Here is a 26,417-nt window from a genome sequence, read left to right as displayed (position 1 = left end):
GTTTGCTGGTCTTGTCAGCAAGTGCCTTTACCGTCAAGACACCTTGCTGGCCTGTTTCAGTTTATTGAGCTAAGCTCTCAACTCTGCTATGTAGCCAAGTCTGACACTGAACAACTGAACTCTGAATCCTCCTGCCTGAGCCTCCCAAGTATTGGGATTACAGGTATGAGCAACCACACCAAGCTAAGAGTGAAATTCTAGAAAGATGCAACTCAAGTCTGAGAAAGAAAGCAGAAAGAAGAAGAGATTACACAAGAGCACAATGTCACTTTTAGGGGTGACTGGAATGTTTGTTTTCTTGACTATGATATCACTTCAGATATACACATAAATCAAAATAGATTAAGGGTGCAATTTAATTAGGTGCATTTAAATATGTTTTAATTAGCCCTCAACCAAGTTATAAACACACAAATAAAATTCTTTGGGTTAGTTTCAGTGTTTCCCAAACGATATCCCAGATGATTCAAGCGCAAGCATGTCTACAGGAATCCCTTAGCAGTCATTGTGGGAAAGGTTTAGAAAAGTTAGAAGAAAATCTGACAAGTTGCTTCCTTGATTTTTTTAACATAACATGCATATATATATGTGCATGTTACGTTAAAAAAATCAAGAGCATGCAGTACAAAGTTTTCCCCAAAATGTGTTTGATGTAGAAATAGTTTCTTCAGGGAACACCTTTGCAAATCAATTTGACAATTTTAATGACATAATAGGAAACCAAACACTGACAACAAAATAGAAAAAACATCACCTAGTATGTAAAATCAACAGTTACAAACACATGCCTTTAGGACCAAGACTGAACACACAAACTAAAGAATGAAGAAGGACCAAATATAAAGTGACTCTAACTGAAATTAGTCCAATTGTTTTCCTTCTAAAGTAAAGAGACCAAACAAACCCTATCTAGAGCTCCCAATTTGCCCACTTTATGCTGATATAATTATAACAGACTCCTCTTAATGCTAGTTTCTAACCATCTGAGAAAGAGCAATAGGATAGTAGTTTCTCAGAGCAAAACTTACAGCTAGAGTTGTAACACTCTAGGCTTCAGAACAGGTCAAAAAGTGTAGCACTAGATAAACTACCTGGGCCACAGTGAAGAGAAAGGCTTAGGCTTAAAGATGGCAACTCTTTTCAACTTTCATTTCTGTCAATAAAAATCAGTCCCCATAAAGTTTGAACTCATAATTCAAACTTTAAATTATTAAAGACATAAAGAAGCTAGTTAGAAGCTAGTTCCCAAACTGGTACCACATATTTCTAGTTTTATTCTAAGATTTAAGATTTGGACCTACAAATTTGCTAAGATCTTCAAGTATAAGTTTAAAGTCTGTTAAGTGTCAAGAATAATAAGCCTATTCCTCTCCCTCTCCCTCTCCCTCTCTCTCTCTCTCTCCCTGCCCCCGAGACAGGGACTCCCTTGTAGCCCCAGCTGGCCTGGAACTCGCTATGTAGACCAGGCTGGCCTCTGCCTCCCAAGTGCTGAAATTAAAAGCATTCGCCACCATATTCCTCTTTTTATCTAAAGAATGTATTATATTAATAATAGGTCATGTTTCTTGAATACTTAGTACATGCCACAAATAACCATATAAGATCAGTTACAACTGAAACCCTGACAGTTTTGCAAGTACTCATATTATTCCCTTTGATATTGTGGAAATCAAGACACAAAATGGTAAAGTAACCTACCCAAGAACACTGGGTTATATATGGATTGATCCCCAGAAACCATAGCACTGTCTTTGTTTTTACATATAAAAAAGAGCTTGTAATAACCTTCACTCAAATCATAAACTACCTTTTAATTTCTCTGAAAGTTATCTTTCTTAGTACTCTCATGAGAACACAAAATTGAGTTCAAAAAATATATTGGTTTACTAAGGTAGGAAAAATTGATTCTTATTCTAGGTAAGTTTGAGAAATACTGGGTAACTGAAAGACAGCATTCACTCTAAGTATACCTGACTTATATACTACTGTTTTCCATCTCAGTGGTTCAATGTACATTATCATGCTCAAAGTTCTGAAAGGACCTGAAATATGGAAACCATTTAACTTTAAAAATTTTGCTTAATGGGTATATCTAGCAAAGCTACTATAAACAAAACAGTGCCCAGTGTTTTTATTCGACAGTTCTAAACACCTCCTATAGTCACAGGGTTAACCTAGAACTGCTTTCTGAAAAGAAAGTATACCACAAAATTCCTAAAAGATGTTTTCTTACCTGCTTATTTCCTCCAAATTCTTCTACACAGGTCCAGGCTGAAGAGACTGTGTTCCCTATCTGTAAGCAGTGAAGACAGAAAAGAATTGAGTCTTTAGATTGATGTTAGGCCTATCTTGGAAGTGCATGGAATCCTTGATAACTTTAAAATGTTTTGATCAGTAATTTGGAAAATAAACTTTAGAGAAAAACAGACAAGTGGCAAATACTACCCTATTAAGATAAAGAAAGGATTTTCAAAATGAGATTGCATAATTTCAGAAAGGTAGAACCAAAGAATCTAAGCAAATTTAGGAAATTTAAATATTCTATAGGCATAGTGATTTACATATAAATTATCATTTCCTTCCTGCCTTAAGAAGAAATAGATGACCAAAATAATACTAAGCTAAAAAACCTGAAACCTAATATAACCATTTATAGTTCCACTATGAACTTCCATTTTAGCTCTTATTTCTTTGTATGTCTTAAACCTTTCCATCAAGAATGTATATCTAACTCCATGCTAAGAAACTACATAAAAATATACACAGGTAAAAAATGTTTGATGATTTCCAAAAACATTGTAGAGATTTTTAAATAACACTTTGAAGATAATTCAATAGAAAAATATCACAGTAACCTATTACCATATGATGAACTAGGTAATATTAATCAACATTGGTTTTAAACATTAAAAGTCAAAAGCATCTGCCTGAAAGTATTGACAACAGTCAAGATCATAACAAATTATAAGGTCTTGATCTGGGACAAGCTGAAAATCCAAAGAGATATAGTACTCTTTGAAAAGTACCTTTGTCCCTGTAAGGGTTGGTCAATTCTCAAAAGGGACATGAGAAACAAGGGAAGATGACAAGAAAATTTTCAAGAACTAAGAGATGGGGAGCTACTGGTGACCAGGATGAACTGGTGAAACTTAACCCATAGTAGACTAACAATTTAAGTGAACTTGGAAACCATCTTAATTACTGTTGGACTAATGCAATCTAAGGAATCTCAGTCCTTTGGTACCTCTGTAATACCAAAATAAATCCTCTCTGAGTAAAGAAACATCATGCTAGACTTCAAACTCTCAGCAATTCTTCATATTCAATATCTGACATTTACTCAAAAATAACTGGTAATATGAAAAATAAAAAAAGATCACCTAAAATCGACAGAAGCAGCAGTCAACAGAAACAGATCTCTATGATATTTAGATAATAATTTCAAAACTGAATATTAAAATAACTTTATCTTGATATCGGCATAAAAACTACAAAGGAAAAGAATTAACTCAGAAATAAATCTCATTCTTAACAGAGATGCTAGTAACATATGACAGAGAAAGACAACTTCTTTAGCAAATGGTGATGAGAAACTGGAAATCTGCATCGTAAAAGGTGAAACTAGACTTCGATTTTCCACCCTATAGAAAATCATTTTAAAATGAATCAACACTTAAGTATCTGAAATGTCCAAACTACAGAGGAAAACAGAGAAAGTACTTCAAGATATTAGAATAGGAAATGACATTCTGAATATGACTCTAATAGCGCAGTACATAATGGTGAGAACTGAAAAATTAAGAGTCCAACAAACTAAAAACAAAGGCAACAAACAAGAGGAAGAAGTGAGGGCCCACAGGATGAGAGGAAATCTCTGCCAACCATTCATCTGACTGGGAATTACTATTCAGAACATATGCAGAACAAAAAAATTAAATATCAAAAGAATTGATGAGACAATTCTCAAACACAAATGGCCAATAAATTTATGAACATTGTTAATATTTAGCCATTAGGGAAATGCAAATGCTGGCAAGGGGCAGGAATCCTTATTTACTGTTAGTGGGAATGTAAATTAGTACAGCTACTACAGAAATCAGTATAGACGTTCCTCAAAAAACTAAAAAGAAAAAAGAAAAAATGACCACATGATCCAAGTATACCAAACTTCTGGGTATACATGCAAAGTATTCTAAGTCAGCATACCACAGAGATATTTGTATATCCATGTTTATTGCAGCAATATTCACATTAGCCAAGACAATGGAGCCAGCCCAGGTGCCCATCAAAGATGAATAAAGAAAATGTAGCATAATATAAACAGTGGAGCTGTCTTCAGTCATAAATGAAATTACGGGGCAGATGAGATGGCTCAGTGGGTAAAGATGCTTGCTACCAAATCTTTTAGTCTTTGACTTTTTTCTTTTCTTTTTATTTTTTCTTTCATTATTTTTGGGACAGGGTCTCCCTGTGACCCCAACTGGCCTGGAGCTCACTGAGTGGACCAGCTGGCCTCAAACTCACTGAGATCTGCTGGGCCTGAGGACATTTGCCACCACACCTGGCTTTAGTCTTTGATTTCATAGCCCTACTTTTCCACCCTTAAACTTCATTGTATATACATTTTTATGTAACCTGCTTCAAGTTATTTCTGGGAAAATGAGTTAAAAATTTCCTCTCTTTGGAATAATAAAAATATTCTTAAAAAAATATGCTTGCCACCAAGCCAGACAACATGAGTTCAATCCCTGAAACATACATGATGGAAAAAAAGAACTGATTCCAACAAGATGTTCCTCTGACCATGTGTGCCATATGTGTGCCATATGTGCACATATACACATACATACACACATGAAAAATGTTAAAAAATTTTATATTAAATTATGACGTCTACAGGAAAATGGATAGAATTGGAGATCACCATGCTAAGCGAAGTCAAACTCAGAAAGATAACTACATTTTCTCTCATATGCAGACTCTATATGTAAAAACAAAGCTTTATTAAAGTAAAACTATTTGGGAAAAGGGGATCAGTGGGGATCAGTGGGAGGCCAAGGTGGAACAAAAGAGGAAAATGAGAGGTAAGTATGATCAAAGTATATTTAAATGTTACAAAGATGTCAGAATAAAACTTAATATCTTTTAACAATTAATATACACTAAGAGGGGATAGGGAGATAGCTCAGTGGATAAAGTACTTGCTGCACAAGCATGAAGACTGGAGTTGGGATCCCCAGCACCCACATCAAAACCTAGGAGGCTGTAATCCCCTGGGAGGCGTGAGATGGGCTCCCCAGGCAAACTAGCTTGTGAGACCAGACAAATCAGCAGAGTTCTATGTTCAACAGGAGACCCTGTCTCAGTAGACTGTGGAGGAAGATGCCAGAAGTCAACCTCTGGCCTCCATTTACACTTACATATGTGTGGGAGACAGGCTTGAGCCTAAGGTGAAAGTCTTATTGACAGCCATACAGCAGGCCTGAGGCAACAGCCCAACCACTGGGCTCTGTAATCTGAAACCCAGTATGCTAATGAGGCATCCTACCCGCTATTCTGTGATAGGACGTTAAGTCTGTTATCCTAAAAGGATGATGCTAATAAGGTAACCTACTTGTTGCACTGTGATAGGATGCTAAACCTATTATGCTAATAAGGTATCCTACTTGCTGTGCTGTGACTGGACCACTACCCCTATATAAGCTTGTGCCTTCCTGCAATAAACCAGATCTGTGTCACTGAACCTAGTCTCCTGTGTCTGAATGCGGCTCCGCTGACACAGTCTCCTCACCAGCCCTGGGGTCCGGGACCAGGCAGAAGCAATGATGACAGAAGATGGCACCAGCCAGGCAGAAGACCAGCCTCAGCCCAGGGCGAGCAGAGGAGCAGCCTTGACGCCTGTGAGAATGAAGAAGCGGTGCCCGTGAGAACGGAGGAGCGGCCACCCGCTGGTGGTGACTGCACATATGTGTGTTCACACAATGAAAACGCCCATACATACATGTACTAAGACCACACACAGACCATATACACACATAAAATATGTGCTTATATAATGTGTATATATGCAAATATGCTAATAAAAATGAGTGGAAAGAAATTAATTATGCCTAATATGCTTAAGTATTAAAAAGGCTAAAATTTTCAGAAGAAAACTAAAATTCATAAAAAGTGAAGCTAGGCATAGTGAGTAGGCATAGTGGCAGAGGCCTGGAGTCCCCGTTCTTAGGAGGCAGAGGAAGACTGCAAGTTCCACACCAGCCTGAGTTATAAAACAGAACTTCAGGGTCAAAATAAATAGTCATATAAAATTCCCAAACTGAGAAATTCAAATAAACAGTTATCAGCATGTTAAAAACCAAATTAAGAAAATACACAGATTGATCATACAAAAGGACAGAAAATACTGAAGGAAAATAGCCATGAAGGGGCCAGAGTGAAAAGGTCTAATGCGTCCAAGTATAATGCCACAAAGGAGAAAATGGAACAAGAGTAGTGTTTGAAACAGAACAACTAGACATTTCTAAAACAAAAAATAAAGCCTGCTAATGTAGCAAAAATACTCTTTCAAATACAAAGTATATGAATGATAAATCTGAAATAATCTGTAACTAGTATATTCATGTAAAAACACATAGAAGAAAAAAGTTCTTTTTGACAGAATAAATGATCCCGATAAAACCAGGATGAAACAAAGGGCAAAGTACACAGTAAATGTGCAAATGAATGTATATATATTTTAAGTGAAATACAGTAAATAACTATGATGATTAATATTGTCAACTTGACAGGTTCTAGAGTCACCAAGGACATCAAACTCTAACCACGGCTATGAGGGCTTCTCAAGATACTAGGATAAATGAGGTGGGAAGACCAACCCTAACCATGCGGGGGCACAATTCCATGGTCTAGGATCCTGGACTGAAGAAAAAGGAGGAAGTGAGCTGAGCACTAACATTCATCACTCTTTGCTTCTTGGATGCAATGTGACCAGCTCCTGCCATGACAAGACTGTACCACGTGGAACTATAAGACAAAATAAAGTAACTAGTATAACATATCAGTAAAATAGTAATACAACATTTATTTAAACAAATTTATAATTAGGTGTTATAAGGTTTAAACTGTAAAGAAGTATCAAGGAATTGGAAGGATACAGTACTTAATGTGTAATAGGATCTCTATATTGTCTAGGATGTGACAGAAAGTGTTTGCTTTGTCTAGGCCAGGCTGACCTGGAACTTACTATGTAGCCCAGGCTGTCCTCAAATTTGTGGCAATCTCCCACCTCAGACTCCCAAGCACTGGGATTACCTACCACCATCCACAGAGTGACCACATCCAGAGTAGAGGAACTTACATTATCCTTCAATAAAAATGCATGCTTTAGTTCACAGGATAACTGCTAAAGGAATAGTAAAGACTGTGGAATTAATACAGTAATATAGTTAGAGAGTTTTTTAAAATCCAAGTGAAATAATTTAAAAAATGTAAGAAGTGAGAAAATTAAAATTAGATAGAAAAAAAATTAGCAAGATGAGACACTTAATCCCAAGGACATAAGTACACTAAATGCAACCTGATCAAAATTTGAACAAAGACCTAACTATATATTGGGCTTAAGGCTAGGAAAACTAAAAGTAAAAATACAGGAAAATATATAGCACACAAATGCTAATCAAAAGAAAGCTTGTAAAGTTTATGTTTATACAATACCAAAGGAAGTAGCCCTTTTAAGGCAGAAATGCAATATAGAGATAGGGTGGCACAGAATAAGGTTCATTTCAACAGAAAATGAAAACATTCTAAATTTCAGTGTACCTAAAAGCTTTCTAATTTCTAAAAAAAAGAATAAAAAGAAGCAAAGGGAGAAATATCTAAATCTCTGTTCTTTATTGGATAATTCTAGCATCTCTAAGTTAATAGAATAACTATGATTTTTGGTTAAAGCAACGAAAGAGACAGAAATTGGAAGAATAGTAAGAAACTTGACCTAATTGGTATAAGTTATTTCTATGTGGGTTGGATTGTGCCCCTCCCCTCACTGATATGTTGAAGTCTTAAGCAGTATTACCTCAGAAAATGACTTGACTCTCTATTAGGAATCGTGACCATTACAGATGTGAAATAATGTCATACTAGAGAAGGGCACACCATAATCTCATGTGACTGGTACCCTTAAGGGTAGGAGACATAGCAGAACACCATGTGCAACCACAAAGATACAAAGTTTAAAGACAGCTATAATATAACAGAGGTAGAAATTGTAATGATGCATCTATAAACAAAAGAACTTGAAGGATTTGTGACAAATATCAGAAGACTCAAAAGGCCAGGAAGGACTGTCCCCTACAGGTCTCAGAAGGAAGCCCTGCTATCTTAATTTATGGTGGTACCCTCCAGAATATGGGAAAACAGACTTCTGTTATTTAAGCCACCCAATTTGTACTACTTTGCTATAGTGACCCTTTGGGAACTAACACATTGTACTTAACGAGTGCAAACACAATTTTTAGGTAGGCACAGAATATTTTCTTTAGTTGGTTCATTTAATAGAAGAATTTTTATCAACAATAAAATGATTACAAAATTTTCAATATGGTATTAGAAATTAATACTAATAGTTTAAAGAGAAATCAAAATAGGTAATATTTTGAAATAAATGATAAAAATGAAAAATATCAAAATATAAGGAAACAGCTATAACCATACCTTTGAGAGAAATTTATAGCTTTATATGCAATAAAAAAGTTGGAAACTCTAAACTGGGATTTCTTTTCATATGACATTTTATACATATTATGCATGTTATACAAACCTCTCAAGAATACAAAGCAATTTTTCAATTGTTTTTTCATGAAGAAACGATACAAGTCCATTGTACTAATGAATAGAGATGTAAAATTCTTAAAAAAAAAAATAAAAAATAAAGCCAGGCATGGTGACACATGCCTTTAGTCCCAGCACTAGGCAGAGACAGCTGGATCTCTGTGAGGTCAAGGTCAGCCTGGTCTACATAGTGAGTTCCAGGCCAGCTGGGGCTACAGGGAGACCCTGTCTCAAAAACAACTAACTATACTGTAACATGACCAAACTAGGATACTTTCAGAAATAAAAAAAAATTATGTAATATTTAAGATATCAATGCAATGTGCCACATTAAAATAAAAAACAAAAATTATACAACTACCTAAATAGAAAAGTATTTGACAAAATTCCCTATAGAACAAAAAAAATCTGTTTTTATTTATTTATATGTATGTATGTATGTATGTCTGTATGCCCCATGTGTATGAACATCCAGAGGCCAGAAGAGGGTGTTTAGAGCCCCTAGAATTGGAGTTACAGGTAGTTGTGAGTGATCTGATGTGGGTATTGGAAACCCAACCCAAGTCCTCTGCAAGTATGTGCTCTTAATGGTTGAGACATTTCTCCAGCCATCAGGAACGAATATCCTTAAGTCATAAATGACTTGGACAAATAAAAGCTATACAAAGCAGCTTACCTTAATGTAAAAAGAGTGAAAATTTACATGGACGCCTTCCATTAACGTCTGTATTCAATGATAAGCAAACAGCTCCAGCCAATGCAATGAGACAAAGTATAGTTTTTTTTAAAAAAGTTTAAAGTAGTTGACACATACTATAAATATATAAGAGGTACTATAGTCAAACTGTAAGAATCAAACGATTGTTTATATTTACAGAAAATATGAATTAGAAATCAAGATTAAAAGGCACCTTTTACAATGACACTGAAAATAATTAATGCTAAGAAATAAGTCAATGAAAGATGTAAAAGATAAAAAATAAACTGCTAAATATGTGAAAGAAATTAAATCCTAAACCAAGGAAGATGAACCATGCTCATGAAGCTGAAGGCACAAAAGTATAAAAATGTTACCAATTCCCAAACTAGTCTACAGAGTCAATTCAATTTCACTCTAAATCTCAGCAAGACTTTTTTCAGAGAAAGCTGCATGATCCTAAAGCTGCATGATCCAACCAAGATGTGAAGTCTGAGTAGAGCTAAGAGAATTGTGAAGAAAATAAATTAAAGAAAATAGTCTCTGCCAAATAAGTTTTCAGAAAGTTATGCAATGAAGACAGTGTAGCACTGGTGCAAGTACAAACAAATCAATATAAAAATGCAGAATCAATCGTGTATCTTATATAAACATATTCACGGGGACCATGTGCACATATACTACTGATTAATGCTAACATGACACTGCAAAGTCATGAGGGAAATGGTTATCTTCAATAAATGGTGGATAAAATGGGCTGGGCAGATGGCTCAGTGGACAAGAGCACTTGCTGTCCTAGCATGACTTAGTTGGATTCCTAGCACCAACCCTGAAAAGCACTTAAACACGCACACAGGTACACTCAAGCACCACTAAATGGACTCAGTGCATTATATATATTTCATAATTCATATATTTCATAATGCACAATTTACAAATGCATGTATATATAACAATAATAAAGAAGATGGCAAGAAATTGGAGAGAGTGGGAGTACATGGGAGGAGTTGGTGGGGGGCTGGGAAGAATGGAAATAATGTAGACAATACTCAACTATAAAATTCTCAAAAATTAAAAATTAGGCTGGGTGTGGTGGCGCACACCTTTAATCACAGCACTCGGGAGGCAGAGGCAGGTGGATCTCTGTGAGTTCAAGGCCAGCCTGGTCTCCATGGTGAATCCAGGACAGCTGGAGCTACAAGGAGACCCTGTCTCAAAAGGACCGAAAAAAAAAAAAAAAGTTTATCCCAAGCCTGGCAATTTGCCTCCCCACCCCTATGTTAGTTTATGTAGCAACTCCCTTACTACAGCATAAAGCAATAAAGCATAAGAAAGAAACAAGGAAAAATGAAGATGTTTAAAATTTTGTTTTATTTATGTGCATGTATGTCTCTATGTAAGTGTACACAGGTGCGTGTGCACAAAGAGATGACAGAAGAGGGTGTTGGATCCCTTCAGGCTACAATTACAGGCACTTGCAGGGTGCCTGGCATGTTATAGGGGTGCTGAGATCCCAATTATTCTAGTCCTCTTGACTACCCAAACACACCTAACATCTGAGTCATCTCTCCAGCATCAAGAAGTGAGGGTTTTTTTTTCAATGCTGGTGCATAAATAAGAAAAGTTACAGATGCCTGCCTGTATTTCACTGTAAGAGCTAAAAAACAAGTAAATCACAGCAAAAACAAAAAATAAAAGAAAAACTTTTCTATTTGCAAATTCCCCTAAGAACTAGGAGTACTTTACATTGAGTAGGTAATTATATTTCTTAGACTCTCCTCTTCTCTGATCTTTACAAGAAAAAAGTAACTTTCCAATGCTCTGAAATCATCATATCTATACTTTGTGCAGCTAAATTTCATGCAAAGGAATTCCTCAAAGGATTCTTTATCTCTCTGTGAAATACACAGATACACAAAGGTAAGATCCCATTAAATTAATGGATATTCTTCGCGTTGATCATTCCTAACTTTTGTTTAAAAGTTAACTTTTTAATGTCATACACAATTTCAAATATGTTTGCTATATATTCTTAATGGTTCATTTGGAACCCTATAAATCTTGTGTTCCCAAATAATCTAGAATTTCATAAATCCACTAAATACATAAATCCACTGGTCACTCTTAAAATATACTTTATTATTTTTTGTTTGGTACTTTTGAGACAGGGTCTCCCTGTAGCCCCAGCTGTCCTGGAACTTACTACATAGACCAGGCTGGCCTTGAACTCACAGAGATCCGCCTGACTCTGCCTCCCCAGTGCTAGGATTAAAGGTGCGCACCACCACGGCCAGCCTATGTTATGCATATGACTGTACTGCCTACATGCCTGTAAGTGCACCTGTGTTGTACAATGCCCGCAGTGGTCAGAAGAAGCCTTTGGATTCCCTAAAACTGGAGTTCCAGATAGTTGTTAGCCACTAGGTGGGTGCTGGGAACTGAACCCGGGTCCTTTGCATGAGCAACCACTACTCTTAACCGTTGAGCCATCTCTTCAGCCCCAGATCTGTTTGACTCTTGAACCAAATGTTAAGGCAGCAGAAAAAAGGGGGGAAAAGTCATCCAATATATGGCACACTTGCTTCCAGTTTTATGACATTCATTTCTCCTATATTCTGGACCAGTAAACAAGCAGGCATGAACACGTACTGCTGAAACAAAGTTAACATGAAAAATTAACAGGCTCGTGGTCTTACAGTAATCCATAAGCAAAATAGGATTATAAGAAAAAAATTTTAAAAAGGAAAAATAATTCTATTACTGTCCTGCTTAGTTTTGTTGTCAACTTGACACACCTGGGATGAGGAAATCACAACTGAGGAATTTCTGCTTGTGGACATGTCTGTGACATCTTTTCTTGATTACTAATTGATGTAGGAGAGCCCAGCCCACTGCGGCCAGTGCCATCCTAGCCTAAGCAAGTGGGCCTAGGCTGTATATGAAAGCTAGCTGAGCAAGTCAGGGGTAGCAAGCCAGTAAGCAGCATTTCTCCCTGGTCTCTAATTCAGTTCCTGCCTCCAGGATCTTGCCTTGGCCTTCTTGACGATGGACTATAACCTACAAGCCAAATAAATCCTTTCCTTCCTCAAGCTGCTTTTGGTCATCCTGTTCAATAACAAAAACAGAAACAATATACTTAAAAAATAATAAAGCACAATCAAAACACAGATAAAGGAAAGATAAACATAGATACCTATTCTATTTTAAAAACTGAAGCTTAACTGAGTGTGGTGGCACATCCCTTTAATCCTAGCACTTGGAGGCAGAGGCAGGTCTATCTCTGTGAGATCAAGACTAGCCTGGTCTATGCAGCAAGGTTTCAGGCCAGCTGGGGCTACAAAGAGAACCAGTCTCAAAAACAGAACAAATCAAACAAAAAACCTGAAGCTTTATATCCTTGTTTATATTTTTATTAATTCATGTTTGTCAACTCCATGATTGTTTGTATACAAAGATCAAGTTGTATCATTTAAAGACACAACAAAAGATAGTTCCAGAGTTTACTCACCAAATTATCAGGCAATATAATCCCCATATGTTGATGGTTTGTAATGATTGTGGAACGCTACACTTTTTGGGGGGACTGGGAGGATAGAGCCCAGCATATAATGATACTAAGAGTGAAGGCCACAATTGAGCTATACACCTAGACCAAGTCTTATATACATTTTAGTCTAAGTTATAGACACGATTATAATATAAATTGTATGCTACCAGGATGGCATAAATATTTTAAGTGCTGAATCAAATCAATATATAAATATATTATATTTAGATACCCAACTACTTATTCCCTTAAAATATGAGCTACTACTTATATAAAAATCCAAATCCAGATAAGTTTATAGTTCAAGCACCACTTGCTATGAGACAAGTAAGACCCAACGTGTAACTAATACAATTCTGACCAAATAACAACACTTTTAGGAGCAAAAACATCCAGACAGCATTAATAGTCTGTTGGTTTAAAACTTGTAATTGGTTGGGAACAATATTTATAATTGTGTTTTGTTTTGCGCTCATAGGCAAGTGTAGCATTCTTGGAGGTAATATGCTACCAGGGGTTAGGACTAAGGGTGTACTTCTCTGGAACAAAGGTTGACTTGCTCTAGGCTTGATCAGACATCACATAATGAGCTTCTAAGAGTAGCTCTGACTTTAAACAAAAGGTCTGTAAGCAACTAACATGGAATAATTTTAGGATGATTAGAAGCACAAAATGTCTGAAGATAGTGGAGAACACCTGCAATCTCAGCATTTGCGAGGTGGCGGCCGAAGGATCAGGTGTTCAAGCCCAGCCCTAGCTACACAGCAAGTATGAGGCCAGCTGGGCTCCATGAGACCCTGTCTCAAGAAGAGAAAAGCAGCACAAAATAAATTCATCGCAGTAAAACCCTTACTTTAAACATGTCACCGGTCACTAGCCCATTCACTAGATTATACTGCTTCAACATAAACTGTTGTGTTAAATACCAAGAAGCAAAATAAAGCACAATAAGTTGAAGAAGTCTAGCTGCTGTGTCTCATACCAATATTCCAGATTCAAAACCAAAGAGGAAAGAGGAAAAGAAAAAAAATCAATATAACATGAAACAAACGCGTTTTAAAGCCACACTTTTAAAAAAAATGTATTTAGGCGACACCATGTGGCAGAATTATGAATTGCTGCTGACATCCAAGAATGAAATCTATGTGGTAAAATATACCGTAACATTTCTTATGAGGGAAAGAATTAAAACCATTTTAAAATATGAATTGAATGATAAAACTAGAAAATGAACCACTAATACAGAAATAACATTAAAAATTAATATATTAAAGCAAGTTTTAAAGAATGTATTAGCCAAAGATATTAAGAAATTATACAATAAAGGCTCAAGCTTATTTAATTCATAAAGAAACTCCTAAATAAATGTAATTATGGAACAAATATTGGCTTCATACATTATTACACATATAAGTATTATTCCAGATCCTCTGTTACAAAAAAATTCTAAAACTGTTTTATGAAATATTCCTAAACTTGGTTTTGACAATGTACAGGCAAATTAGGAGAAGAAAGCATCCAAAGGATGCACCATCCTACTAGAAAAGAGCTGGGTGACTGACTCTTCTACTTTTTTTACTGTTGTTCCACTATGCAAAAGATATATATAAATCCCATACTTGGGAGGCAGAGGCAGGCAGAGCTCTGTGAGTTCAAGGCCAGCCTGGTCTACATAGCAAGCACCAGACAGTGATACACAATCAGTCTGTCTCAAAAAAAAAAAAAGATATACATAAGCTTTGAATTCTATAAAGAAAGAAATAGTACACTGATAAAAGGTTAATTCTAAGAAAAGAAATTCATGGTTTTAAATTATCAAAACTCAAATATACTGATAGATATAAGTATTTTAAAGTATTGTTTTTGGTCCTATGCAGATACCTAAACATGTACTTTAGTAACAAAACTATATATTTGTGAGCTAAAAGAATCCTTAGAGCTCACCAAATAACCCTGATATTTTAGAAGTCTAAGAGAAGGAATATCACTCATTTCCCACTCAGAGATCACATTGCTAGATTCTTGTGCTTGATTTTAGTGCTCTATTAAGCTGCTTCATTCATATTAACATCATAGTATTCGTGGCCCATTAATTAGTATAATTACTAGTAAGTAAGCAAGATGAAAATTATGATACTAGGCCTTCATCAATGAGTCTTAAAGAAAAATTCCACTAGGAATATTTTTAAATAAATTTTCAAAAACCCTTTCCAAGGGTCAAAAACACATAGTTGAGTTAATGGAATTTTGGTCTTATCATTTGGTCATGTGAAAATGAATGTGTAAAATGTTGATACTGATGCCTACTTCTCATGTAACTAGATGAATTTTAAAGTAAATTTGACAATTTGTTTTATTCTTTTAAATATCAGCTTGAGATAGTTTGAAATATCTATACTTAAATCTAGAAGGTATACCTGTCTCAAAATATTTTCTTCTGTTTATAATTAAAACTTCCACTGTAATATAACCATTATTTTATATTAAAATTATTTTAATCAAAAAACTAGGAAGTTTTTCTTCATTTCAAAGCAATTTATTGACAAATTTTCTAAATCTAAAATTCTGCTTTTATTTTTGCACTCTGCCCGTCAATCTGGAAATAACTCATGAGAAAAAAAGTACAAATTATCTTTCAGATAAAAACTTCTCACAACAGTGATGCTTTTACCTTGGTATTTATTTCATAACTTTTAACTGAAACTCTAAGGCATAGCAGAAACCAAATTCAAATTTAAATATTAAGGGGAAAGCAAAACATTCACTAAATCCTATTCAATGACTAGGAAAAAATTAAAATCTTATATCATTTCAAATAAAATACAAGAAGGAAAACTATCAGTTACAAGTTAAAACACTAAAAAAAGTAGCAAGGCTAAAAACATGAGCATTTCACATAAAATAATCCACACAAATCAGAACAGATTGTCTAGAAAAATTACTTGCTCAGAGGAAAAGCAAGTACAGTCTCTTAGTTGTACTGAAAATACTACAGTTTTAAACAGAAAACTAATGAAAGCTCAGTTCACTAATGACCACATCTTTTCAATTTCTTCAATTCTTCTCTTTAAAATCACCCAGAAATCATCAAAGTAAACACTATCAGGACTGCTTGCCCTCAATCCACCACCATGCTATTTTTCCAACAGGAAACTATTCATTTTGAAGTTCGCTGTGCCCACAAACTTAAGATTTAGAAGTGAGATCAGGGGAAGGCGCACCCTTCCCTTGACTTCCCAAAACAGCATATGCACAGATTTTGTGCTTATGTCTTCTCCCTTAGACTCTGATTCCTTAAGGGAAAAAATGTTTTGTGTACCTTTAACCACCAAATGCTTGGAAAAGTATATTTAGGACATAAGAAATACATAAAAGAGACCTGTCTTGAATTAAAGCTTCACTGGTCATGGAAAGAACAGTACACAACTCAGATGAAATTAAATCAGTTACACAAGCTAGTCTGTTAGAGAGTCTCATCCCTGTTTTCATATTAGGTGGTCATACAAGCAAAAAACTACTACTGGTATCAGAATTACATACAGAAACAAGAAGAGATGCCTTCCCTACAATTGTTAATTATTTAGAAGTTCAACTCACATCAACACATACGCAGACTCTCTCCTTCCACTTGAAATTCTCTAAGACTTTTTTCAAGAAAAAGTCTAAATATCTAAAAAAGCAAAGGCAATACTGAAATGCCCATACTCAAAATATGTTCAAACATTCAGGAAAGGCTGGATTATTCACACTAATAGTGGCTCATTACTAAACAAACACAAAATTATGAAACAGAAAAGACATTTATAAAGAAGTGATACTGAATAATCTAAAATGTCTCCTATTTATCAAACACTGAGTATAGAACTTATCTCTCCTAACCAAGTCTGCATTCTACTCACTGAATTTACTGATTTCAGGAGGCTGAGTCAGGAAGATGTCAAGTTCAAAGCCAGTTTGGGCAAATATAGCAAGATTCTGTCTTGTATAAACTCACTGCGTATATCCTCCTTATTTCAGGTTCCTAAAAATAAGCACTGCTTATTCTGCTGGATGGATGAGATAGGGAAGGTTAATTCTGAAATAATGAAGATAATCTCTAATTCTGAAGAAAGAGAGTTCAATTCTGGCATTAACCGCAGCTTTCAGTCTTCTTTCTATTATAGATATTTTAATTAAAATACAGTTTTCATTAGATGGAACAAAACCATATATTTTAAATTGATTATAAGGTACTTTAAATCAAGAGTCACTAGAAGTAACTGAGCTGATTTCTAATCTTCATTTAAGATGTCTATCATCCCTTAGGGACTCTTATTTTTTTCTTCAAAACACAAAGATGGCCATTTAGGTATGCAACAACTTTTCTATCCTCTTCACGTTTTTAACTTGAAAAATGAGGACATCAAAATCCAAAATTATGTGGTATTAAGAGTATATTCTTCAAGAGATCCAAAATAGCTGATTGTTTTAGTGCATAAAAATAATCAAAGATCATCAAGGTCAGGTTGGGGAATAGCTTGGTGGTAAAGAGCTGGCATAACACTGTCATTGTTTACAAAGAAAAGGACCATAAAGTGAAACTGGATAATAATGGTTAAAAAGAACCACAAAAATGATAGGGTTCATAGAGTACCAAAGCAAAAATTTTTCAGGTAAAATTACTATAACCAAAGAAAATATCTTTAAATTTAATTTACTAGTCACAAAATTCATTTATGAAATTCTTCTTTAAAAAATATATAACCAAAAGGGGACAGGAGAGACGGCACAGTGGTTAAGAGCACTGACTGCTCTTGCAGAAGACCCAGATTCAATTCCCAGCACCCACATGGCGGCTATGAACCGTCCTTAACTCCAGTTCCAGGGGAGTCCGACACCCTCTTCTGACCTCCGCAGCATTGCACAACACAGGTGCACTCACATACATGCAGGCAATACACTCATACACATAAAATAAAAATAATAAATATATATAACCAAAAGATGATGTAATACTTAGAGAAGTCTGTTTGCAGAACTCTTAAGCAGACAACCTCCCAAAACCTCAGGAAAAAAATAATAATAATCAATGTTTCAAAGACTTAGCAAGATAGAACAATATGCTAGTGTGTCCTTTAAGAACTCACCCTACACTCAACTGACCCCAAGCATGAATTATCCCATAAAACTCTACAATCTTTACCTACAGGAGAGATGTGCCTAAAAGATATCAACACTTTAAGATCTGTCATTAGAAGATCCAATATTATTACAGGAAAGAAAATAAGCTAGAACATTGCTACCAGCAGTATTCAATCTACCCTCAACCTCCCATTTAGCAACACAAAGCCTCCTCTCTATACATGGCTCTTGACCTGGCTTTAATGATTCTTAAAGGTATCACACTTGTTTTCTGATCAAAATTTCTTAAATTCCTGATCTTGGGCTTCTCTGCTTCCTTGAATTCCCTCCCTCTCCTATTCCTCAGTTGCCTAAACAATATTTTAACAGCCTCCAATTAATTTCTAGTCAAGCACATTTCTAGTCAATTTTTTTTGTGTGTGTGTTACTCTCTATTCAAGGCATCTAGTCTGATGTGCTATGCCCAAATAAGCTGTAGCATTTAATCTATTTGGGGGCAGAGGATAAGGACTGAACACAGGGCCGAGCACTTGCTAGGGCTACATTACATCCCAGTCCCCAGGTTTTTTTTTTCTTTGTATTTAGCTACTATTTATATTCTCCCTAGTGATGAATAGAAACAGAGAAAATATACAAAATATAAACTGCTCAAATTTTTTCATTCAAAGAAGCTCCAATACAGGATTTAAAATATCTAAAATAAGTTGACTAAGGCAATCTGCATGCACCCTTATCAGGTGCGTCCTACTCGTGGAATGCATGTACTCTAGTGTGGCTATGAATGCATTCCAACACAAAACTATAAAACTACTCTAAACATGAGATTTGTTTTGCAATTTTGTAACTGATTGTGCAGTTCTCAAGCGTGAACTCTATATGACAATGTTGTGCCACAATGTCAAAAGGTTAAACATATCTAATTGCATCCCTAAAACAAATTGGGAATGTTTTTTCTTTTCTTAGGTCAGTAATAATGAACTACAGCCCTAGGACTGAAGTTAAATGCTTCTTCACAGGGGAGTTTAAAGGGTTATTAAGGAAAGGTTTTGGCTTTGTATGTAATCTATAATGATCAGGTGGGTAAAAACAGTCTACATAAAAGTCTGCTGTAAAACAGACTAAAACAGTCATGTTTGCTGTAAGCAAAACTTGAAATAAAACTGTTTCAGCATCACCAAGGTGATTCAGACACATAAGTGGTATGGGAAAATCTCATCGGAAACTACCTATTTGCCACTGGAAAAAGAGTACTTTACTATTTTTCTTTAAGAACTATAAGTAAAATCATTTGTTCTCCATTTATTTTATCCTTTAACTTAAATGCTCTTTATTAAAATAAAAAATGGAAGTCTTCTGTTTGTGCATCAAAAAATCCTTACCTATGAGTTTATGAATTTAGATGATTGCTAAATTCTCAAATATTTCTAAACTATTTTAAAAAGACACTAGTGAAAATCTTCTTCCAAGGACACTCTATAGTCACCCCCAAATTTTGATAGTTTTCAAATCCAAATTCCCTTAAAATACTCATAATACCATGGGAGTGGCTATGATAGACAAGCAGCATAGAATATATAAAGGTTACTTTCCTTTTTCTCTTGGTGGGAGGGGTTCAGATGGTCTTTCTATATAGCCCTGGCTAGTCAGAAACTCACTATGTAAACCAAGCTTGTCTTAAACTTATAGTGACCCTCCTGACTCTGTCTCCTGAATCCTAGGATTACAGGTAGGCACCACCACATCCAGCTACTTTCCCTTTTGACAGTACTTTTCCTTTTTGACTACTTCTCTTGAAAAATGTTGAGAATATCTTTTTATAAATAGATATAAGCATCAGTAATATGACCCTCAAACCAAATAAAAATCAATTTTAAGCTAACAGTTGGCAACTATAATTCTTAGGAGGCCTTTCCTTTTAATTGACTCTATTCTCAAGAAATCTCTTCTGATAAAAATTATTGGGGACACAGAGTAATCACCAACTAAACCCTACAGGTGCATGAGAATGTGCGATTTACTGGTGTACAAAGAGGCTAGCATAATAAATGCCAGGGGATTATGATGTCTTTTTATTTTTAATATCAAAGTTAGTGAATTTTTCCTGTGCCCTAATCCTTAATCATCCCTCCAACATTTAAGAAAGCTTAGTTCCTTAAAAGCATAAAATTTGAAAAGAGAACCATCCTCAACATCTCTTAATGTGCTCTGTGTCTTTCATGAGTAATAATGACAAATTTCCAGACTGGTGAGCATAAGGCTGTGTCTACACATGACCCATATGAGACGTTTGATTTTATGAATCTCCACCCCTTCCCATCAAAAATTTTGTGTAGACTTCACCAAAGATACAGAACAGTCCTAAAAACTGGTTCGCCTAACAAATCTCTTAAGTTACACAAAAATTTTTATCAAATGATTTAATCCTCATTACAAAAAAATAATGAAAGAGAGTCTGAACTCCATTAATTGACCAAAACTGAACTTCCCTCTAGGTAAGTAATGCTGAAAAGCTAAATGTAGGAAAATTATAAAGAAGCCCCATTTCAACAAAATTATGGATTTCAAACTTCTGAGTGATCTTCCTGCTCCTATCTCATAAAAAATGAGATAAAATTCACTTTAAATACTTATCATTAATGTTAAGTGTTCAAAGTAAATGCATTTTATAGTCTATCACAGAATTCTCTAATTTCAATATTTAAAGTATCTTTAAACTTACCCAAATGAAGCAATGTAAATTGGGCTGCAAGTTCCTTTGCATCTTCCAGGGTAGTACAGAGCTTGTCTGGCATGAAGTAACTCTGGGATCCATTTGCGATGGCAGGAATGACTATCTTATATACCAAGAGCACTTTTCCATCCTGGCTGGTAGTTGAATATAAATAATATTCTGGTGGGGCCCAATTATTTTTGTTGCAGTAATAATCCAGATGCATTACTGCAGAATTAAAATGACTGGATTTTAAAGAATACATACTAATTGGAGTAAGCTTTGTCCCAGGATAAAAGGGATAAGTGCATCTTTCAATTTCAGGGGGGCTTGGGCTATGCTGACCATTGAGCCGAGTGGGAAGAGCTGGTGGCTTGCCTAGAGTTTTGGAATGACTTTCTTCTTTGTTAGCATATACAAGCAGGTTTTCAGAATTGGGGCTAATCTGACCATTAAGCTGCTGTCGCCAGGTATTTTCTTTATTTACAGGTTTTGCCAGTGTTACCTCAATGCCTGCTCCATCGATGCATTTTCCATTCATAACAGACATTGCAGCCACTGCATCTTCTCGGTTGAAAAAGTGAACAAAAGCATAATCTCTAAGTTTCTTTACTCGTTCAACTGCTCCAGGCTTGAATTTATTGAATTCTGCTTTAATTGTTTCCTCTGTCGTTGAGATCATTAAATTTCTTACATAGAGAACTTTAACTCTCTGCATGGTTTCCTCATCAACTTCTTTCTCAGGATCAGCCCAATCTACCTGAATAGTATGGCCCCACAGTTGAAATGTTCCTAGAAGAAAAGTGAGCAAATTGATTGCAGGTAGCTAAATCAAAGGATTTAAGTATAAAGTGCTACATAAAATTGTTTCTCCAAAGTACACAGAACTATCTTTCAAACATGTATCACTGTATTTGCCTAAGCACTTATATCCTACTCACACAAAAGTCTGTACCAAAGCAAAACTAATCAGCATGTATGACAGGATTTAAGAGTAAATACACCAAACAAACTTGGAGGATTGATAATTGGAAAATAATACTCTGGATTTTTGTTAAACAGTAACAGCTCAGTTAAAGCAATATTCAGTAATTAGTAAACATAACTCATTTTGTTAGGAACAGTTTGTCTTTTATAGTCATTACTTCCTCACTAAAACAATTCTTTATTCCTCTCTAAGTGGCATCACTTGTTTTGCTAATAATGATATATCATGTACTGTTATTTTTCCATATTTACAATGGGGGTTAATGTGTAAAAATCACCTCAAGAGGATTAATTTACCTGGAATTAGTTTTCTCCTAGCCATAGCAGCAGCTCTGTGAGATTCATATTCCACAAATGCAAAACCACGATTTTTGGTCTTATCAGTTGCACTTGGATAAACAATAACATCTACAACTCCTTCTGTAACTTTCTTCATTTCATCCAAAATTTCTTCTTTTTTCTTTTCTTTGGGAATGGCGCCAATAAATAACCTGCAATTATCCAAGCTTACACACACACCAATAAACTTCCCTGGCCGAATCTCATAATTATTAAGAATTCTGATGGCTAATTGGGCTTCTTCTTTTGTAGTATACATCACAAAAGCATAACCTCGATTTTCACCACTAAATTCCATCATAAGTCGAAATTCATATATCTTCCCTGCTTTTTCAAATACAGGAACTAATTCATCTTCATACATATCACGAGGTATTTTTCCTACAAAAACTTCACAGCCTCTAGGTGGAGGTGGACCTTCCCAACCTGAAAGATGAATATGAACACACTTAAAAATTAAATTCTAAAACAATAAATGATTAGTGAATCTTTTATTCATTCATCAAATTGCCCACCAGCCTCCTATGCAGCATGCCTTATTCTAGGTGCTGGAGATATACTAATAAAGTTCTCTCCCTTGTGAAACTTATTTTAACAAAGCCCTAAGAGATAGTAAGCAAATGATCAAGCACTGTGAAGAAAGTAAGAGGTATTATCTTCAACAACACAGTCAGGTAAAATCTCAGAGCACAAGGTTTAAATGATTACCTGAGTGAAACAAGGCCGTGAAGTAAATGGATTATGTGGGAGAAGGGCATTCGGGAAGAAGAGAAATCAAAAACAAAACAGAATATGGAGGCCTATAGGCCTCAAGTGTACTAAAGGGTGGAGCAGAGTAGTGAAGTAGCCACTGAAGTAACCAGAGCTCAGAATTTTATTTAAAGAATAATTGTTCAAGGCAATTGAAAGTTTGAGCAAAGGAAATGCAAAGGCTATTGGTAGAACAGTAACATAAATACTATTCCTCCACTCATTGCTTTCAAATTCCTCTCCAACTGACTCCCCTTTAGTGCCAAGAATAAACTTTCCCTTGTTTCCCTAAATCTTGATTTCTTTCTAAATTCAAACCAAGTATTTCTCAGTCACTTCTTGAAACAAGAGCAAGTTTTTAAAAATGTACCATCTTTCCCTTCAAGGTCACTGCTGAGATTGGTTGGGATAATTGTGGGGATACACACCTAATGTAAATGATTATGCTAGATTTAAATGCCTACAAACAAATCCGCACCTGGAGGAGGACCCCCAAATTTCCTTTGCCCATTTTCTTGAACCATGTTGTAACCAGTCTTTTCCATTAAAGCCAGTAGTGCAGCTTCATTCTGAGTACCAGTTCGAACTTTACTGCATCCATTTGTTCCATCTATGTTTTCTTCATTCATGGCTGCAATTCCTAAAACAGAGTTAAATAACTTTAAGTTTGTAGCAGAGTACCAGGAGTCTGTAGAGCATTTTTTGGATTGAATGAAACCAAGGACACCTGTGGCGGACAGGTATGGTGATTACACTTCACTGTTCCCCTTTAGGATCTTCCCCAAAGCTCTTCCCTATAGTAAAAACTGGAAACTGCTTTTAGTGTTGCTCATCAATTGAACAGCACCTTTAGAAAGACTGAGCTGTGAGAAAGGAGGGCAAGAGTGGAAGGAAGAAGAACGAGCATGTCCCCACCATATGTGCACATGAGGAAGCCAGAGGTTCCTCAGGTGCCCTCCACCTTGTTTTTGGAGACAGGGTCTCTCACTTGGCCTGGAACTCACTGATTATGATTGATTTGCTGGCCTGTGAGCCCAAGGAGCTGCCTGTCTCTGAGTCCCCAGTGCTGGGATCACAAGTACATGCCACCACATTCGGTTTTTGTTTTTTTTTTTTACCAGGATCAAACTTAGTTTCTCATGTTTACACGGCAAGCACTTTACCAACTGGGTTACCGTCCCAGCCCTGTTTTAATTTTTAAAATGAACTTAATTACCATATTGGGTTTTTTCTGAAGTTCAACATTGTAACTTTGTATCTCAGTATAAATAAGTATAAAAATTGAAATTCATAATATGAAAAATGCATTTGTGAAAACTATTTTGTCTTCAAATAAAATCATCCTAATTATAAAATGGAAACCAAGTTACTATGGCACAGCACTGTTAGAATTATTAAATTTTGTCTAAGGGTATAACACCCTGAACACAACCAATCTTGTCTGATCTGGGAGGCTAAGCAGTCAGGCTTGGTTAGTACTGGGATAGGAGAAATATGAAATTTTGAGCCAGAGCACCTCAATTTCAGCCTTTCAAGCTATATACAACCTTGGAAAACTTAATTTCTTTACACCTCATTCATTTAAAAACAGGAATACTGATATAAGTTCTCACAGGATTGCTTTTAATATTGACTGAAAGACTGTATTTGTAAAAGGCTATTAAAAATTCAAAAAAAAAAATTTCGTAAGTACCAAATAAAGATTAGTTTTGATAAATACCAGAATGGCAGTATTTTTTATACAACTGCTTGCTGGCACACGCAGCACTTCATTTTAGAAACATCCTTCATTTCTCAAAGGTGGGGTAAGTGTGATACAGGAGATACTCAGACCAACTATAAACACTAGTTCACCACTTCAGAGTAGCTTTTCTAGTATAAGTGGGAGTGGAGGGGATGTCATCAGAGAGTTTTCTCTAGAGCAAGGGAAACTACCACTGCAGTTCTCCACTAGTGTTTCAGAGCTGAGAGGGACTCTGGAGCCAAACAGCTTGGATTCACAACTTTCTCTTCACTTACTAGCTGTAAATTAGTTACACTGTATCTCAATTTCTTTATCTGCAATATTAATATAACAACTGCCTATTCTCACAACTATTTTATGAATAATAAAAAGAAATGTGTGGAGAGCCAGCAGCTTGCATGGGTAAGTTTGGCTGCTGGGGGGCCCACTGTGCCTTGACTCCCAAGCCTCATTCACCCTCCCAGCTCCCTCACTCCATCTTTCCTCCTAGCAGGGGGACTGGCACTTTACTTGTCCTGGCACCCCACACCTCTGGACTGACCTCTTGGCCCAAACTCCCCACTGCTTCCTGATCCTTGGCATCCAGACCAACCCAATTCATCCCTTTAGTCCCTACCTCCCTTGCCATCACTAGGCAGCCCAGCCCCACAGATTCCTGGAGCCAGCAGATTTCCTGGGTAAGTCTTGTTGCACCCACTGTGCCTTGACCTCCCTAGCCTCATTCACCCTTCTAGCTCCCCAACCCCATCTCTCCTCCTAGCAGGGGCACTGGCCCATTTCTTGTTGTGGCACACACCAGACCTGTGGACTGCCCAGAATCCCCACTGCTTCCTGATCCTTTGCATCTAGACCAACCCAGTTCCTCCCTGTAGTCCCCAGGAGCCCTCAGGCCTCTTCTTGTCCTCATCTCCCTTTGCGTCCCTGGGGGCCAGCATCTTCCCTGGGCCCTGCTCCCAGGCCAGCCCAGCCCTCAAATTCCTGAGACCAGCATCTTTCCTGGAGGAATCCAGACTTCAGGAGAAAGCCTGAGAGCATCTGATCCTCATCCGACTTGGGCCTCTATGGGAACCTGAGCGGCAAGACCAAAGCAATTTGGCCTCTCCAATATAAAATCAAGAGAGAACCTGAAGCCTAGACCAACCAGCTTTTCATGCCCAACAAGCAAATCACAAAGGCACATAAAGTTTACAAAAAGAGGCAGCTAAACTCAACAAAGGCAGGCTTGAGTCTCACACAAGAACCAGAAACTACAAAAGAAATCCACATGTCAAAGTCACAGAGAAAAAATAACAAGAAAAACCAAAATAATATATCCCTACCCAAGTACCAACAGTCCTATAGAGGAGTACAATGAGAACTCCCTAGAGATAACACAGGATATGGAACTCAAAAGAACAATTATAAAGATGATAAAAGAATTCGGTGAATTTAAAGAACACAGGAAGAAATCAAAATCTCAAAGGAGACAGGGATAAACTTCTGAATGAATTCAGAAAAGAGTTAGAAATATTGAAGAAAACTCAGGCTGAAATGAAGAAGTGAAATACTCAGTAAGCCAATTGGAAATGACAGGATAAAACCTCACCAATAGGATTAATGAAATGGAAAACAGAATATCAAGACTGGAAGATAAAGTAGACAAATTAGACCACTCAAGCAAAGATTATGAAAAATTTAAGAAAACACAAGAGTA

General features: G+C 36.1%; 1 protein-coding gene across 2 annotated transcripts in view; it reads right to left on the bottom strand.

The window, feature by feature from the left end:
* Positions 1-26,417, bottom strand: part of Rbm46 (RNA binding motif protein 46) — a 47,190-nt gene that overhangs the window by 7,295 nt on the left and 13,478 nt on the right. For both annotated transcript variants that reach the window (XM_029556749.1, XM_008854292.2), the window contains exons 2-5: positions 23,459-23,620; positions 22,189-22,656; positions 20,914-21,696; positions 2,234-2,293 (exon numbers count right to left, since the gene is read on the bottom strand). In XM_029556749.1, the coding sequence (XP_029412609.1) occupies positions 2,238-2,293; positions 20,914-21,696; positions 22,189-22,656; positions 23,459-23,609 (1,458 nt within the window). In that variant the 5' untranslated portion in view covers positions 23,610-23,620 and the 3' untranslated portion in view covers positions 2,234-2,237. The remainder of the gene's footprint in view (positions 1-2,233; positions 2,294-20,913; positions 21,697-22,188; positions 22,657-23,458; positions 23,621-26,417) is intronic.

This window comes from Nannospalax galili, unplaced genomic scaffold, assembly GCF_000622305.1.
Source record: "Nannospalax galili isolate Female #2095 unplaced genomic scaffold, S.galili_v1.0 scaffold305, whole genome shotgun sequence".
Classification (NCBI taxonomy): Eukaryota; Metazoa; Chordata; class Mammalia; order Rodentia; family Spalacidae; genus Nannospalax; species Nannospalax galili.
The sequence above is the reverse complement of the archived record's forward strand: the minus strand, read 5'-3'. Positions and strand labels throughout refer to the sequence as shown.